This window comes from Ambystoma mexicanum, chromosome 9 (assembly GCF_040938575.1).
Source record: "Ambystoma mexicanum isolate Mex_15411 chromosome 9, UKY_AmexF1_1, whole genome shotgun sequence".
Classification (NCBI taxonomy): domain Eukaryota; kingdom Metazoa; phylum Chordata; class Amphibia; order Caudata; family Ambystomatidae; genus Ambystoma; species Ambystoma mexicanum.
The window spans coordinates 592073322-592091069 of NC_090931.1; the positions used below are offsets into that span (position 1 = coordinate 592073322).

At 47.5% G+C, this 17748-nt stretch overlaps 1 protein-coding gene across 4 annotated transcripts in view; it reads right to left on the minus strand.

Annotated features, from left to right (window-relative positions):
• Nucleotides 1-17748, minus strand: part of PIGL (phosphatidylinositol glycan anchor biosynthesis class L) — a 760299-nt gene that overhangs the window by 388860 nt on the left and 353691 nt on the right. Inside the window, exon 1 of one of the 4 annotated variants that reach the window (XM_069615216.1) lies at nt 107-231. The exons of the other annotated variants lie outside the window; for them this stretch is intronic. Within the exon in view, the coding sequence (XP_069471317.1) occupies nt 107-216 (110 nt within the window). The 5' untranslated portion in view covers nt 217-231. Of the gene's footprint in view, nt 1-106; nt 232-17748 lie in introns of those variants that run through there. 4 annotated transcript variants of the gene reach the window in all.

Here is a 17748-nt window from a genome sequence, read left to right on the forward strand (position 1 = left end):
TGTACCACTCTGTAATGTCCGTTGGTAAAAAAAATCATATATAACTTTTAATTCCTAAAACAATACCACACCTTATCTACAAATACACTACACAGGCCACACCCACCTTCCTCTTTCGGGTCTTTTCGCCCATCTCCAGCGCTGACCTAAACTGAATAATCCCCACTCCCTGCTTCCCGACCCTGGTCTAATTAGCCCCCTGTGCCGATTGCTCATTTTTTGCTACCCAATCCGGCTCAATGTTTCCCTCCCAAGGCCTCTATGTTTCCGGAAAAGTCCTTAAACAGGGCATAATCCCTGCCTAATTTCTCTGCACGGGCAAGCCGCATAATGAGCCGGCAGCATTGAAAGTTCAAATTTTATGTTCCCGTTTCGACACCCGGAACTGCTGGGTTTCTCGGTAGGTGCATGGTGGGGAAGTTTAAGGGGGAGAGACCTCTCCCTCTATTAGTCCCCCATGGTCCAAGGGCTTTTGTGTGGCTGGGCAGTCTTGTGGCCACGGCCCGGCAGCTGCGTGCTGCACGTATGTACGTACATGCAACTTGTTGATCTCTTGGTCGAGCAGATCTGCATTTTCGCTGCATGTTGCTGGTATTGCTTCTCCCTCTTTTTTGTTGAGTGGGACGCTGCCCCACGCCCCCCTGCTTTGCTGGGGTTGTTGTCATTCTGCAATTAAGGCAAAGACAATGGTGAGTATGTGTGTGAGGAGGTAAAATTGGAGGTAAGTGTCTGCAAACACACATGCTGGCACAAAGGGGGTACCAGAATTGTGGCGCTCTCTCTGCCGTTTCAGCCCTTAGTGGCATTTCAGGACAATAGCTGGTTTTAATACACAGGTATTTTTATTGAATTAGTTTGTGATAACACCTGGTCTTAAAACACATGTATTTATATTACATTGCACATTTGTGTTTTTAATATATAGGTTTATTACAGCGGCCAAACTATATGCAAATCTGTGATTGAACACGGTCTTAAAACGAGTGCGAAAAGGCCAGTATTCCGGCCTTGTTAAGAGGGGGAAGCTAGCCACAAAGCAGTTCAGAACCAATCCTGGCGCTGAGGCCCCTTGTGCCCGTTTATTTGTTGGGAGTACATATTTGTCTCACACCATGCCTCTACTTCAAAATGCTTGCCAGTCTATTTTATAGAGCATGTGAAGCAGACGAGCAGCAGGGCACTAGAACTAACGAGACAGAGACAGAAGCAACACTCATGGATGCCGTGAATCCAGCTTTGTGCAGCAGGGAGAGCCTGGGAATGAGAACAGAGTCGCAAGACCCACACAAACACCCGCCAATTAGTGCCTCATTTTGGCACTCAGGCGTATGCTCCATCAAAGACGTGTGTTCAATCTTAGATCACCAGCTACAAGAGAGGCCACTTGCCCTCCAGAGACTATACTTAACAAGGAGAACAACCACCATGGAAATCCAACACAGACTCCGACACTGAGCTGGCAAATCCACTGTGGTGGCTCCGTGCGGAGAAAGGGGGTGGGCCTTAGCCCCCTATTTAATGCCTTTTTCAAATGTAATACCTTCAAGGCTGGGGCTTAGCCCCCTTGTAAAGACTGCCCCTTTGCACAGACACCGCCCAGGAGGGGAAGATTGACCAGCTTTCCCTAGTGTGAGGGGTTAGAAATGCGAGATGGACAAGTAGATAGAGTTTTCTCACAAGTAGCCATTTTATTCAACAAAAAGGGTGAGATAAATGACAATCTTTCCCCAACCTAAGGTTCAAGTTACCTACTTGTAACTATTGTTCTCCAACATGGGTCTGGCATGGATTCACATGCTCATGAATATTCCCTGTCGTCAAGCTGGGAATCCTCAGTAAAAGAAAAAAATATTTTCACCCTCACTTTAAAACTGTATTTCTCCTCTAAATCAACAACTGCTTTATAGATGATTCTTTTGACTTTCAACAACCACAAGAGGATTACAACTTCTTTTACAAGGATACAGTACAGATTGACAATGTCTCTCACACTGATGTGTTTGCCCCAGGCAATGCAGATTATATTTCTCCCCTCCGTGATGATTACAACAAGAAGGGCTTCTAATCTGCCATCTTTGATTTTCTTTAATTGCCTTTCTTTGGCTTAGGCAATGCTTGTTATAATCATCTTTTATAAGTGATCTTCGGGTCTGTAAATCACATTCACTTTGTTTATATATTGTCCCCTTTTGGCTTTGACAATGGTGGTTACGATTTTCTTCTACACTTTTTCGCTTAAGAGTTGCTCCCAAATTGCCTCAATTCATTAGTTTCGGTATTCCAAGTTTTTCTTCTGAGCCAGCAGTCTGTTTCGCAGTGCTCCGGGGTCACCTAACAAAAACCAACACACTGGTGTTTCTGCATCTCTCTGCTGGACCCGCTGCTCCGGTTTCTTCTTTCGTCGGGGTTGCATAGGCGTCTGACACCTCCAGTAATGATTCCGTTGCTCGCGCCCCCTGTAATTGGAGCTGCCTCTGCTTCGCTCGCATTCCGGTTAATGCCACACACCAGAGCAACACGCAGAACAAGGAGAGCTTCCATTTCCCTCGGGACAGCTAGTTTGCCATACCACTTCCTGCTGCGTGTTCTCTGCATCCTACAGGACTCCCGAACTCTGCCACTTTTCTGACACTGCATTCCTTGTGCAAAACAGCAGTGTCTCCTACTTCTTTCTCAGGCTTCTGGTGCTTCCACTGCTTCCTCATAATGGCCCGCACCTGAAAGGCTTTAAATGTTTAATGGTCTCACTCAGATGTGGGTCATTACAACCACTAGACTGCACACTACAGTTCTGCAACTCTGAGCTCCTCTTCCTCATCTCAGTACTCAGAGCATTATGGGATTTGAAGTCCATAATATTCATATTCCTTTTAAGGTTATTCCATTTAGTTTGGTTTAGTGGTTCATAAGCTATATATATTTAGGGGAAAGTTCTCAAGGGAATTCATGTTTTTTTTCTTGCTTTCACAATTCAAACATACTGCATGAATATAAAAATCATAAGTAGCATTAATTCCCCAACTTTTACATATTTCATTTCCCTGTTTACATAGGGATTTTCACACTTCATGCCTTGGTGAAATCTTGGAGAGGAAACCTTACTATAAGAAGTCATCAGATATTCAGGCATTAGGGAACCTTCACCCTCACAAGAGCATAAATACTGTGTTTCCCCTGACAGAATCCCCACATTCCCTTGATGGTCTTCTCCTCCCATGTGATCCACCCGGCTAATACCACCCCCAGGGTCAAAATCAGGTAGCGGCTACCTTTCACCCGGCCACATGGGAGAAGACTTTAGGCTGGAATTCTGCCAGGATTCATCATACTAGCCAATCCTGATCGATCAGGGCAGAGGGAGGGACACTTAAGCAGGGGACAGGAAACAGGAAGTGTTGGTTGTCTGGCTAAGGTCAGAGGGGGAGAAGGCGGTGGACCAAGAGGCAAGCAGGAGAAAGGAGTGGCAGAGTGTGGAGTTGTCTATTGGAAAAGGGTGAGGTACTGGCTTAGTGAGTGCAAGGTTACTGCAGTGTGAGTGTGTATGTTTATGTGGTAGGTGAATAACCGTTAATGTAAGAATGTAATGTACTGGGTGGAAGGAGGGTGTTTGTGTAGTGTAGTGGAAGGAGAAGAGTAGTAATCTTAGTAGTGGGAGGAGAGTGGTGGTGGAAGTAGTGGGAGGAGAGTAGTGGTAGTATTGGGAGGTGTAGTAGTCATGTAGGAAGTGTATTAGTCACGTGGGAGGAGCAGTAGTAGTGTGGGAGGAGGGGCAGTAGTGTAGAGTAGTAGTAGGGTGAGAGGAAGAGGAGAAGTTATGATAGTAGAGTTTGAAGAAAAGTAGAAACGGTATCACAGGGTAGAGTCAGGAGGAGGGCAGAGTGAAATTTAGGAAGGACAGAAGGTCGGTGGGGAGGAGCCGAGAAGAGGAGTGAGGTAGAGTAGAAGTAGAAGGGCAAGGTAACCGTTGACATGGATGGAACCATGTGAATCCTACTGAGCAACTCTAAGACACAATCCTAACTTCCTCATTAGAACATGATCAGAAGGGAATAGTTTCTTACCTGTAACTCCATTTCTCCAGCATTGGTATCTTTCATGGATTCACATGCTTAGAATATTCCCCGTCGTCAGGCTGGGAATCCCCGGTACATTATATAGACCCTTTCCCGTAGGAAAACTTTTTCGACGCTTATGCGTCCTATCCACCTCGTTTTGTATCATGCGTGCCCGTACCGTCAGGACGTCATGATATAAATACAGGCCCCGCCCCCGCGCTCCCTCAGATTTCGGCCCCCAAAGTAGTGGGGGAACCGGTTTGCATGCTCAGGGGAGGCAGGCGGGCGCATGTGAATCCATGAAAGATACCAATGCTGGAGAAATGGAGTTACAGGTAAGAAACTATTCCCTTCTCCAGCATTGGATCTTTCATGGATACACATGCTTAGAATAGATTACATAGCAGTACCACCCCCAAAGAGGAGGCGTGCATGCAAACCCATACACTTTCTTCGCAAAGCCCGTTCCCTATGATCATGTATACATTAGAAATCGTTAACATAGGAAAACAAACCACATACAGTCATAAATTCCACAGGAAGCAACCCCTCAGCCGGGGCTTACCTTATTGGAATAGGTGTCGGAGCACCGCCTGTCCCATCCGGGTATCTTCGGCATGTTGCTGCGACAGGCAGTAATGGGGGGTAAAGGTGTGTGTCGCCGCCCAGGTAGCCGCCATGCAGATGTCCCCCAGAGGGACTCCGGCCCACAGTGCCGTCGACGATGCCGCTGCTCTAGTTGAATGAGCTCTTGGCCGTCGCAGAAGGTGTTTCCCTGCCCTGGAATGGCAGTACGAAATGGTAGATGGCACCCATCTTGACAGTCCTTGCTTTGAAATGGCTTTTCCTCTAGCACCCAGACCATAGGCCACGAACAGCTGTCTCGTTTCTCTGAACGGTTGCGTACGATGAAGATAAAACTTGAGGGCCCTTTTTACATCCAATGTGTGTAACATGCGCTCCGCTCCCGAGCATGGCTCCGGAAAAAACGTAGGCAACACAATAGAGGAGTGTTTATGGAACACCGAAGGAGCTTTTGGTATGAACTGTGGGTTAGTGGCTAGGACTACCTTGTTCTTGAAAAATCGTAAGTATGGTGGGTCTACCATTAGAGCCTGAACTTCTGAAATACGTCGGGCTGAAGTGATGGCCACCAGGAAGGCCAATTTCCACGACAAAAACTTTAGAGACGATGATGACATTGGCTCAAAAGGCGGCTTCATAAGAGACGTTAAGACCAGATTGAGGCTCCACTCCGGCGGAAATTTCTTCTCTGGAGGGAAACTCCGAAAGAGGCCTTTAAGGAAGTGCTTAATCAGGCGGTCGCTGAACAATGGTGCCGAATGCCGTTGACGAGTAAACCTGGAAATGGCTGCCAGGTGTACTTTTATTGACGATACCGACAGGCCCTTTTGAGCTAAGAACAGCAAGTATGGAAGGAGCTGTTCCGGCTTAATCGATTGCGGGGCCAAACCTGGTTGATCCTCGCACCATTGACAGAAACTTCTCCATTTGTACGCGTATGAGGCGTTTGTGGAAGGTGCTCTTGCCGCTTGCAGGATACGCCGACAGTCCTCTGGAATCGTTAGCCGACCAAATTCGGCGAAGTCAGGAGCCAGGCCGTCAACTTGAGGCTGTCCGGGTCGTGATGCCAAACGACACCCTCCTGTCGAGACAGAAGGTCGGGGGTCTTCGGGAATCTCATCGGTTCCGCCACCGCTAAGTGTAGCAGGTCTGAAAACCACACCTGTCTGGCCCAGTACGGGGCCACCAGAATTACCCGACATGGGTACCTGAGGATCCATTGCAACGTCCTCCGGACAAGGGGAAATGGAGGGAATGCGTACAGGAATTTGTTCGTCCATGGGAAGGAGAACGCATCCCCCAGTGAGCCCTGCTGAGGCCATCGGCTTGCGTACTGATGGCATTTCCTGTTGTTCTTCGTCGCAAACAGGTCTATGGAAGGATGTCCCCATTTCTTGAATACATGTTGTAGTTGTTGGTCGTTCAGCACCCATTCGTGAACTTCGTTCATTTCTCTGCTGAGGGCATCGGCTTCCACATTTTTCACGCCTGGCAGGTGGAACGCTAAGATTTGCATGTTGTGTTGCAGGGCCCAATGCCAGATTTTCTGTGCCTCCGTCGATAGGGACCTGGAACGTGTCCCTCCTTGTTTCCTCAAGTAGAACATCGTAGTGGTGTTGTCCGTCATGACACGCACCACCGAGTCCCTCAGTTGAGGAAGAAAAGATTTCAGAGCCCATCGCACTGCTCTCAGTTCTAGCAGGTTGATATGCAGGGAGGACTCCTGCAACGACCACTGGCCTTGTACCTGTAACGTATCCAGATGAGCTCCCCATCCGCTTATCGATGCATCCGTCACCACCGTCTTTTGGAACTCTGGTTCCAGTAGAGGCATTCCTTTTGTTAGATGAGTAGACACTCTCCACCAGCAGAGTGCTTGAACTAGTTGTTCGTCGACGACCAGTCTGTCGGACCAGCGACCTCGGCTCTGCGCCCAACGGTCCGCTAGAAATTCCTGGCAAGGTCTCATAAACAGACAGCAGTTGTTTATCAACGGAATGCAGGACGACATGGTCCCTAGCAGGGACATGTACTTGCGCACTGAAACCTTGGTACCGCCTCTCCATTCCGACGCCTTGCTTTGAAGTTTCTGAATTCTTTCGCTGGATGGTCTCACCAGGCTTGTGTGTGTATGAAACTCCGCTCCTAGAAAGACCAAGGTCCTCGAAGGCTCTACGGAGGACTTGTTGAAGTTTATTGCGAAGCCCAGTTCCTGTAAGAGGGACATTGTGGCCCTTAGACTGTCTCGTGTTTGTTCCTTGGACGAACCTCTGACCAGCCAGTCGTCTAGATATGGATAGACATGGTGACCATCCTTTCTTAAATGGGCCGCTATAGGGGCCAAGCACTTGGTGAACGTCCTGGGGGAGGACTTGATCCCGAACGGGAGGACCTTGAACTGAAAATGCTTTCTCCCGACGACGAACCTTAAATATCTCCTGTGTCGTGGGCGTATTGGGATGTGAAAATAAGCATCTTGAAGGTCTAGTGAGGATAGATAATCCATGGGTTGCACCGACCTGATAACCTCTTGGAGCTTTAGCATTTTGAATTTTAGGCTCTTTAGCCACTTGTTGAGTACCCTCAGGTCGAGAATGGGCCTCCATTTGCCGTTTGGCTTCTTGACAACGAAGAACCTGGAATAAACTCCTTGTCCTTCCTGTGCCACAGGAACTCTCTCTACCGCCCCTTTTCGCAACATAAGCGCCGCCTCTTGTCGTAGGATTCGGAGGTGGGGCTGTGTCGAGAATAAAGGAGGAAGACGCGGAGGCTTGTCTTTGAATTGTAGCGCATGACCCATGCGAATCGTGTCTAGAACCCATCGATCTGTGGTGATGCATTTCCATCGGTCGAAGTGATGAGAGACTCGACCCCCCCAGGACGTTCCGAAGGCCGTCATTGGTTGCTGGTTTGCTTGTTCTTCGTTGACGACGGACCCGAGCCTCGCCGCCTGGAGGCTTGATAGTCCCTGCTTCTACGTGCCGACTGGGACGCTCGTCTGAACCCTTGTGAAGAGTACGAGGGCCTGTTAAATCCACGGTCCCTCGAGGCTCCAAAGCGGGAGTTTCCAGAAGCACCCCTGAAGGGGCGAAAAGAGCGAAAGTTTCTACCCGTTTGAAGGGCGCCAAGGGACCTAGCAGTATCCGTGTCTTCTTTCATCCCTTTCAACGCTTCATCAACCTTTTCGCCAAACAGGTGTTCCCCTTCGCATGGCATGTCAAGGACTTTGTACTGGACTTCAGGACGGAAAGTAGTACATTTGAGCCACGCTTGTCGACAAAGCACTACTCCATGGTTGATTTGTTTGAAGCCAGACTCTGCTAGGTCAACTGCGATATTAATAGCGTGGTTCGAGGCCTCTTCGCCATCCCGCACCAGTAACATAGCAGCTTTCCGGTGTTCGTCTGGCAGGTGTTCTAGGATAGGGGCCAGTTTGTGCCACATTTCTCTATCATATCGTGACACGATCGCTAAGGAATTGGCTGCTCTTACTGTCGTCGCTCCGACCGAGAGCACCTTTTTTCCAAAGGCGTCCTGCCTCCTAGCCTTGCTTTCCGGTGGCGTTGAACATTTTTGCTGTACCCTGGCCTTCCTAGCCGCTGCCGCTGACACAACCGAGTCAGACAGAGGCTGTGATGTTAGACATTTTGGAGTGGACTCCGGAGCTTTAAACTTTTTCTCGATCCGTCCCTTTATGGCTGGCTCCGAGAACGGATGGCGCATCGTCTTGAGACCTTCTTGCCACACGTGGTCCAGGATTGGGATGGCAAATACCGATTTTCTCCTTTGACCCATGTGGTCAAAAAGGAAACAGTCTTTCTTCTGCTCCTCAGGAATCAAGCCGAACTCGGAACAAGCTTTTCCCATCATTGCATGGAAGGCTCCCACATCATCCGGGGGAGATGGCTGTGTCTGGCTCCTCGTAGACTCTAACTCTACATCCGAATTCCATGTTGGGTCCCTCGACGGTGACAGGGAGATGTCTGACCCCGAGTCACCCAGTATAGAGTCGGACTCCGACAACTCACCCTCCTCCTGAGCTCGCGGACGATCTTTTACCACCTGGGGAGCCGATGGGTGTTTAGTCGTCGAGCGAGCCGTACAAGTTTGCTCGTCGACTGCAGGTACAGAAAAAAGTGACGATGACGTCCCAGGTTGGAGGAACTGCGTATCCAGCCGTTGCAGGAGCTTCTGAAGAGTTTAAGCACATCCAGAGACAAAACTGTCTGGGGGGTCAGTAACGTGGATGATATAGGTACCATACCCCCGCTCGCACTCATCGTCGTCGTCGCCGACGTGGAAGGCCGTAAGCCTAAATCCGATGGCTGCAGAACTGTGTCACCTTCTCCTTCCGCCGAGCAGGCCGTGTCTGGCTGCAGTAAGACCTCAGGGGGGATCGGGTCATAGACCACTGGCAGCCAAGCCATAGACTGAGTCTCCGTCGACGAAGGAATCCCAACCGCTGCTGCCTGAACGGTAATAGGCATCGTCAATGACACCGAGGTCGACGAGCACGTCGTCGTCGTCGAGCCCTTAGACTTCGTCGTCGATTTCGATGCCGACTTCCCGGCTGAAGCATCTCGACTCATGGAAGACCTGGGACGGTCCCCTGAGGAGGATTTTGACAGCGCTAGCCTCTCCGTCTTAGATGATGAGGAGGAGGAGGGCTTTTTATGTGATGAGGAAGATCCAGCATGTTTCCCCTTATGCTTGTCCTCAGTGCGAATTTCCGCTGGCCGCACCTTTTTCGATGGAGGCTCCGACTTGCTCCTGGAGGCCGTGGAGCCAACTTCCGAAGCCGGGTAGGCACCCGCTCCGTCATTAAGCCAGTCGACCAGCCTTCTTTTACGGTCCTTAAGGGTTTTTTGGGAGAAACCCTGGCATATCTCACATGTATCCGCCGTGTGGTGCGGGTGGAGACAGTTGATACAGTCCATGTGGCCGTCTCCTTCATAAACTTTTTTGAGGCCACATGTTGCACACGGGCGAAATAACGCTTTTCCAGACATAATTCTCCAGAATTTGAACTTCGCCGAAGCGAAACAGAAAAAACAACCTAGTTTTCACTAGTAGTAAACACGAGGATCCCACTACTTTGAAAGACGGTTGAAATCTGAGGGAGCGCGGGGGCGGGGCCTGTATTCATATCATGACGTCCTGACGGTACGGGCACGCATGATACAAAACGAGGTGGATAGGACGCATAAGCGTCGAAAAAGTTTTCCTACGGGAAAGGGTCTATATAATGTACCGGGGATTCCCAGCCTGACGACGGGGAATATTCTAAGCATGTGAATCCATGAAAGATCCAATGCTGGAGAAATACAATTTCATACAAACATTATTTAATTGGTTAAAATACATCAGTACACATTTCTATTTAAACACAAGCAATACAAACAAGCCATCTTTTTTTATATAATGAAACAATGTCTAGAGCAGAGGGTTGGTTTTATTTTTTAGTGTTATAACATGAGTTTTGACTTTATGTTTGAGATTTTCCCTCTCAATATTCCACGCTGCAGATAAATAAATGGCCAAATCAAATCAGCAAAAACGAGCTTGTACCAAGAGCAAATAAGCAATGCTGGTCTGCAAAGCAGTAGGACACTTATATGCAGTGGGACACGAGAGGGAGAGAGAGAGAGAGAGAGAGAAAGAGAGAGAGAGAGAGAGAGAGAGAGAGAGGGGGAGAGAGAAGGAGAGAGAGAGAGAGACTTCAACATATGTCCCTACTCCTTGGGGGTAATATACTCAGCCTAAGACCAACCATGCCTGTTCCCAGTATCATAGGTAGGTAAACCGTCACCATCTCTTTGGTATCCATTTCATCTTCACATTGTAGCGGGAGGTTAAATGTGCAATGGCAACAGTGACCTTTCTTTTTTACATCATTGCACATAGTTTCAGGATTGCGGTGACAACGGCACATGCCCATCTAGGACAGATTCTCCCGTACATATTTCAGCCACAGTATTCTGGAGGGTTAACTTTTGATGCTGACTGGATATGGCTGAGACTACTGGTACACAGGAAACTGCATAGTAGAGGTGGCAGACCCTGTGAGTGCTCTCTAAATATCTTTGTGGCTGAGAAGTGCAGAATGAAGGATATACCTTGCCCCTGAAGACCCTGGACGTGCCTCTCCATCAACCAGAAGTCAAGGAACAGCTCTGGAACCTGTTATTCAGCTGCAATCCATTTTTAGCTGACTCCACCGTTGACAGATGCTTTTTGAGCACCTGCAAGTACCACGAGCAGCCTTTGACATTAATTTTCGATTTTGTCGAGCCGCGGATTCAACACATCGCCTACCTGCGCTCCAGCCATTTTCAAGCAGAGCTCTACCTTAGGGCCACATCACATTGTTGGACCTCCTCGAGCTAACCTGACCAAATCGAGAGACAGATGACCCATCGACTTTTCTTCACCCAAATCAAGCTGATCACCCCTACAAGACCACACAATTCAAATTACTTGATGCCCACGATCCTTCTAAGAAAAACAGGCTCTAAATGACGACTTGACCTATTGCAAAGCACCTAGAAGTCTGGCTAAAAGCTGTCAAGCCCCAAGAAAAAAAATTAAGGTATCTTCAGTGAACTTGACTTTTCTGCTGGAATGATTGCCTGTGCACTCCTGTTTTCAGATCCAGGGTTCCTCCTTTCAATACAAAGTCTACTTATTTGGTGTATTCCCTTACAGGCATGGCATGGTTTGTTTTGTTTTGGATTAATGAGTTTGTATTTTTAGTTTCATTAACGCCTCCTATTTTAATACAACTTGGACATTCTTTCATTTTGGTACCACAGTAGTATTGTTGTTTGGTCCTCTTCTATGTTCATATCCCTCCTGAAGAGTATAGCCATCCATCAGCCCATGTTATGTTAAACAGGTGAAAGAAGTATACCTCTTGGGCTGCTCCTGTTTCATCTTTATGAGTGGGGATCAACTCTTGGTTTAGTAGTAGTGTCAGGTTGTGTAGGTGCTTTACTTACTACTCATCCTTGTACTCACGCAGAGCAGTCATCATTTAATCAGTTATACAATCGTTTATTTTGTTCTCTTTTCCATGCAATGTCATGTTGTATGCTATTATTTGCCATGTTGTGCCCTACCATACTATTAATTGAGAATGCCCTAGGTGCCATCTATCTTGTGTGACGAACTGAGGGAATTCATGCCTTCTCCCCAAGGGGGAGCCCACCCCCTGTGAGGCTAGGGAGGTGAGCCTGCTTCACAGCACACTACCTTGGGATCAGGGCAGGGTGGAACTAACCAGTAGAGACTTCCTTTTTGGAGACAAGGATTCCCGTTCCCGTGAGGAACTCCCAGATCCAAATGATGGTTTATATGAACTTACTGAATACACCAGAACGTTATCAGTTTCATGAAGATAAAGTGAACATAAATCACAGTCTCCAAAAGACTGTGCCGAGGATGCTGAAAAGGGAGGACAAGCCAAAGAACCAGTGAGAGGAGGCAGAAAGCCGAGAGAGGGTTGAAAGCTGAGAATACCAGGGGAAGGTCCCTGCAGGTAACAGAGCGGAAGGAGGCAGAGCTGTTGCAGAACACAGAGCATGCAAAAGGCAGAGAAGTGCCAGCACAGAACGAGAAACACTGGGAGACTGGCGTGCGAGAACGGCAGAAATCCAAACAAGTTGGAACCAAGAGTTTGGTGGTTGCGTGACCACGCAGCAATCGTGGTGGGCAGCCGGCCTGCAGAAGGACACAGACACGAGCAGCGGGGGAAATCAATTCCCAAAGCGAGTCGAAGCAACAGTTCTATCCACAAGGCGAGAGAGGTACACATATGAAGCAGATTGTTGCAGAAAGTGAACCATGCAGGTACCAAGACGCTGAGAGAGAGTCCAAAGTCCTACAGCTACCCCCAACATTACCCCTGAAAACAGAAGGTAATACAGGGAATGGGAATACCGGAAAGGGATTTAGTATGAGTTGAATGAAAATCGTCCCAGTACTAACGGGAAAAGAATTGGAAATAAGCAGAGGAATCCAAACCACATTAATGAGATAAAGAGAAACGCACAAACGACAGAGTGGGAGAGAAATAGAGTTGGAATAATATTGTCTTGGGAAAAGGGAAAGGTCAACCCATCACCCGAAGATAATAAAGAACTGAAACCAAAGAGACACATTTGGGGAGTCAAGACCTATGAGGTCAGGAAGATAAATATCATACATGAAAGAGCTCCCCAGGAATTGGTGAACTATAATTGGGAGTTGAGCAACCAAAATTCCTGGGCCACAGGCTTCTCTGGCCCATTCACTTGTATGGTTTCAGTTTCCCCGTCCTGGGGTATGCTCTCGGTTGGCCCATCACGGGTTATGTGCTTCTCCGGCCCTTTTGCATGTTCGGTTTTGATTCCCCATCCTGGGGTATGCTCTCAGTCTGTCCTTCCAAGGGTATGGGCTTTTCTTGCCCCTCCGTTCATTCTGTTTTGTTTACCCCGTCCTGGGGTATGCTCTCGATAGGGCCCTTGCAGCTATGGGCTGCTCTGGCCTCTTTGTTTGGTTTCGTTCCCCCGTCCTGGGGTATGCTCTAGGTAGGCCCTTTGCCGTTTACAAACTTCTTTGTCCCTTTCAGTGGCGTCGCTCCAAGCGGTCTCGTCGTTCTGGAAGCATTTGTCTCTCTGCGGCAGGACAGCGGTACCTCTCGCATTCGGTGGTGATGGTGCTTCCTGCCTCAGTGGTCCCTCTGTGTGGGTCGAGGTTCCACCTTCATTGAAGCTACAGCGTTCTCCACACTCTCTCTAGATTTAATTCACTGCAGAGTCTGCTTCGTACTCTGTTCATCCTCTGCGCTGCTCTATGAGCCTGCGTTTTTCTCTCTCTATGGCATGCTGCTTGTTCATCGGTCTTGATGTTCCTCTGAAGAATGGAAGAAGAAACTTGAGTGGCACTGGCTTCCAGAAGAAGGGTACGATCAATACAGGTCAGAAACCGAGCCTTCCCACTGTTTATTTTAATTGTATTTTGGTTTTGAGAATAAACCGTTCACAAAATACAAAAATAAGAAAAACTGTTCATACAATTAAATGATCATTGCACTATTTAAATTATATACCATATCACAATACACACATAAGTAGATAGGAATTTCATTATTGCACTATACATAAAAGAAGTCTACAGATGTAATTAAATTATCCACTTGGTTTCCAATGTGAGATGTGTTTGCAGTGCCACTTGTGTATCAAGTCTTGCCCTAGGAGCTCGGCCCCCCCAAGAGATAGAGCTCGGCCCCCAACAGATGGGGGTTTAAAGGATGCCTTCTGTTCTCTTCTGGGAAACTGAGACCTTCCCAGGCGAACAGGACATTCCTCTACTGGGGTGGGTTGCAAGCTGGGAACATTAAAGGTGCCTCTGCAACATAATGAGGAAGTCACTCCAGGGATATTGTAAGGGTGTCCCTAATTATGCCCACACCAGATTAAATACACCCCTCTAGGGAAATAAGGCAAACAGTCTATCTTGTAAGGATAACAAGTTTAATCTTACTAAATGAGGATGTAGCAAAGGACTTTGCTGACTGAACGGTCTTGTCCTGTCCCTCTTCCGTTCCTTCCTGCCAAAGTGGTGCCAGGCAGGGATTTATATAGTCCTGTCTTGCTGTACTGGCATCACTGGATATCATCCTAAACTGTCCTTCTCCCATACTAGGTATGCTCCAAAGCCTTCCAGTCAGTGGTTTTGTCAGAACATGCTGTTCTACATTTTGCAGCTCAATCAAAACACTGCAGCTCTGCATACTTTTAGAAACCTTGAGGCCTAGCCCCAGCGAAAACTAAACATTTATAAACAATTGTCATTCTTTCTATCCATATTTCACTCCTTCTAATGTTATCTGGGCCCTATACACCTTACTTTTATAATCTGTCCCATTCTGCATTTTGCTGCATAGAACATGTAAACCCCATTTTTAGCCTGCATGGACCCTTGACGGACAGTAGACAGCTGGGAGTCAGTTTGTGTGCTCTGCCAGTGCAGGCCTTAGTGGTGAACACCGCAGAAGCGCATGTAATTCAGTTATAGCACAGGCCACATTCCTTGTGGGAAGGAGCTCGACTCTTCTATAATATTTAAGATGTTACAATCCCTAAGATCTGACATTACAAAGCTATCAAGCTAATGGTTAATTACGCTTTATATTCAAACAATAACTTCCTTCTTCAGTGCCTGCCCATGTCTGTGTATGTGATTATATTTGCATGAGAGAGCCTTGCCACTGCCCCTCCTCCCCCCGTCCATTTTAGCACCTAAGAGAGGTCTTGCCTAACTCTAAAGCACTTGGGGATGCGGGAGGACCCTGGTTCCTTCCCAACATCATTATTACTGGACTCATTTAGATGTGAGGCATAGAGGGGATATAAGGAAGGACAGAGTTTCTGAGAGAGTACCTACATAGCAGAGAAGAGGCCAGCCTTCGTGGATATGCTCAGGCCTCACTTCCTTGCCCAGACCCCCACCTAACTTTCTACATGCAAGGCACTGTGGAAGCTGACATCACAAGGGACAACCCCTTTTTACAGCAGCAAGAATTGGACCATTGCAGAAGGCCTGGAATTGACCGGTCAGTCTCGGCAAAGTGACTATAAGAGGGGGTGAGAACCTTCTTTATTGAATGATCTTTGGGATCCATTGGGGAAGCAACTTTCAGAATCAACTTGAAGGACCAGAGTGGAACCATCCTGGGACAACAAAAATATAATTTCACTGGAACCTTGTTGGGGGTAACAAGCTCCAAGGAGGGTGCAGACCCTGTCCCTAACCGTTTCTGGGGAAATCTGAAGCCACCTACAATAGGAAAAGCCTTACTGTTTCTGGACGCTCGTACACTCTTGTGTCCTGAAGTGGCAAGCTCTGCAACTGTCACTGGCAACCTTCCAGGCTAGGAAGAGCAGAGACCGACTCCCCTTTCCTTAGGGAGGTGGTGAATGGCCACACATTAACCCAAAAGCTAAAACAATTTGCCTTTGACTCGCTCTGCAATTTCAAGCCACTTTGAGCACTCTGAACTCCAAGTCACTGCAAAGACCCAACAAAGATGTCTTTTACGCTTTCTCAACTTAAAGCCGCTTCAAGCACCTTTGAGTAACATCGACTGTTTGTCACAAGCTTTGAGACACGAGCCGTTGATGCTTGTCCAACAGCACTGCTGTCTTAGATGTAGTCGAGCCAGCTCAACATAGAAGCTAAATCACTGCTTTCCTCACATCGAGACCTCTTTGAGCTACACCAACATAGCCTGCCTGTCCCAAGTTACTTTGAGCCATGAGCTGTTGCCGCTTTTCCAACCCCATCACTTTGTTCAGTCAGGTCGAGGCAGATTACCAACTTAAACCAGACTCACTAGATTGAAATTGCCCAGAAACATGGCTCAATGCTGTCAAGATACTAAAAGAAGGTAAAAGGTATACATCAGTGGTTCGTTGTCTCCTCGACCCCAGGCTTTGTTCTGTAGGCCCTAGTGACATTTAAGACCCCATTTTATGCCTAGACATATTCATGAACTGATTTGACTTTTTGACAACACTATTTATTTGCAGATCGCTGTTCTTCAATACCATAGTGCCGTTTTTTCCATTCTTTATATATCTCCTTATTGGGGTGTATGGTTCGTGTTTTGGAGTTTGTCTGTTCTTTGAGTTTAATTGAAGTCTTATTTTTAAAGAACCCTGATTAAACATTCCTTTTATGTTGGCACGCATGTACTGCTGTTTGAAGAGGCTAAGGACGTACGCCAATCATGTGATTGTTTCAGCTTTCAGACTGAGCGCACTGCTAGTCTAGTAATAGCATGGACTGAGCAAGAGCCTTGCTCATCGCTATACCGCTGCGGGGCGGTAGTCATTTTGCCACAATAGACATTTGTTGCAGTACTCATTTTGTCACAATAAGCCAGTGGGCACCACTGATGAAAGGTTGCATTAAATAAGTTGTGTATCAAGTTGTGGAAGGTAGGAGTTGATAGGTTTTCTGTGTCCTTGCCTTTCCTAGAAACATGCTTGGAGTAACATCAGTCATCACCCGAATTTTGAAGAGCTCGAACAGGAAGAAGAAATCCAGGCATACTCCCCAGCCAAAGGAGCTTACAATGAATACATGTAAAAGACAATAACACCCAGAAGTCCCAGGCACCAATCCACAACATACAAGGAAATACAATAAACTGTTACAGACACACTGTCCGCCTCCAAGGTAGCAGCAGCAGGTCATAAATTGTGACGTGCCTAGCCATTCCTATGTAAGTGCTGGGGGAATGTAGGATGTCACTTGATTGCGCTCAAATATATAAATACTTATGAAACGGCAGTGCAGATTGAGGCCATCCTCCACCGCCGCCGAAGAGGCTAACAAGGCATAAAGGTAAAAGATGGGCAGGCAGTACCCCACAAGTCCTGGACATACCCTCAACAACCAGAAGGAAAAACAGAAAATATCACAAACACATAGCCACAAAGTACATATCTGGAGAAGCAGGTCAGCTTTCCTGGTCGCAAAGCAGTTGAGGAGATGTTTTGGAAATAACTAATTTTTTATATTCTTGCCAATATTGACCATTCACTCTGTGGCGGTGCTATATAAATAGTCTCTTGGCTCTTAAACAAAATTGATTTTATTTTTTTGTTCTTGCATAGATCAAGCTAACACAGGTCTTTCAGGGGGCTATGCAAAGGTGAGGGGCTGGAGAAGGGTTGAGGAAAGCCTTTGCCAGTGGGGCCACAGACGTAAGGATACATTGCCTGAAAAGACTTCTAAATGGTGCGATTTGCGTGGCTGGAGGATGAAGGACGTTTGCAGACCGTTCCCCTACTGTATGAAGTGTGTCTTGTGGGGAGGGCAAAGTCAGAGTTCAATTGAGATGAGTGTTACAATTGACTGCATCTCCCTCCAAAACATGTGTACGCCACTGTGCAAGACATAAGCCTGTTCCAAGAAGGTGGCCTTGTGTACCTGTGTAAGTGGCGCAGATTCAGTAACTTCGCTAGGCAGGTAGCGCTGGAAATAAAAAACATTTACTCTGGGAACCCACCATGACAAGGTCAGAGACTTGACCCTGGGAGGGGGGGTAGACACCCCTCCC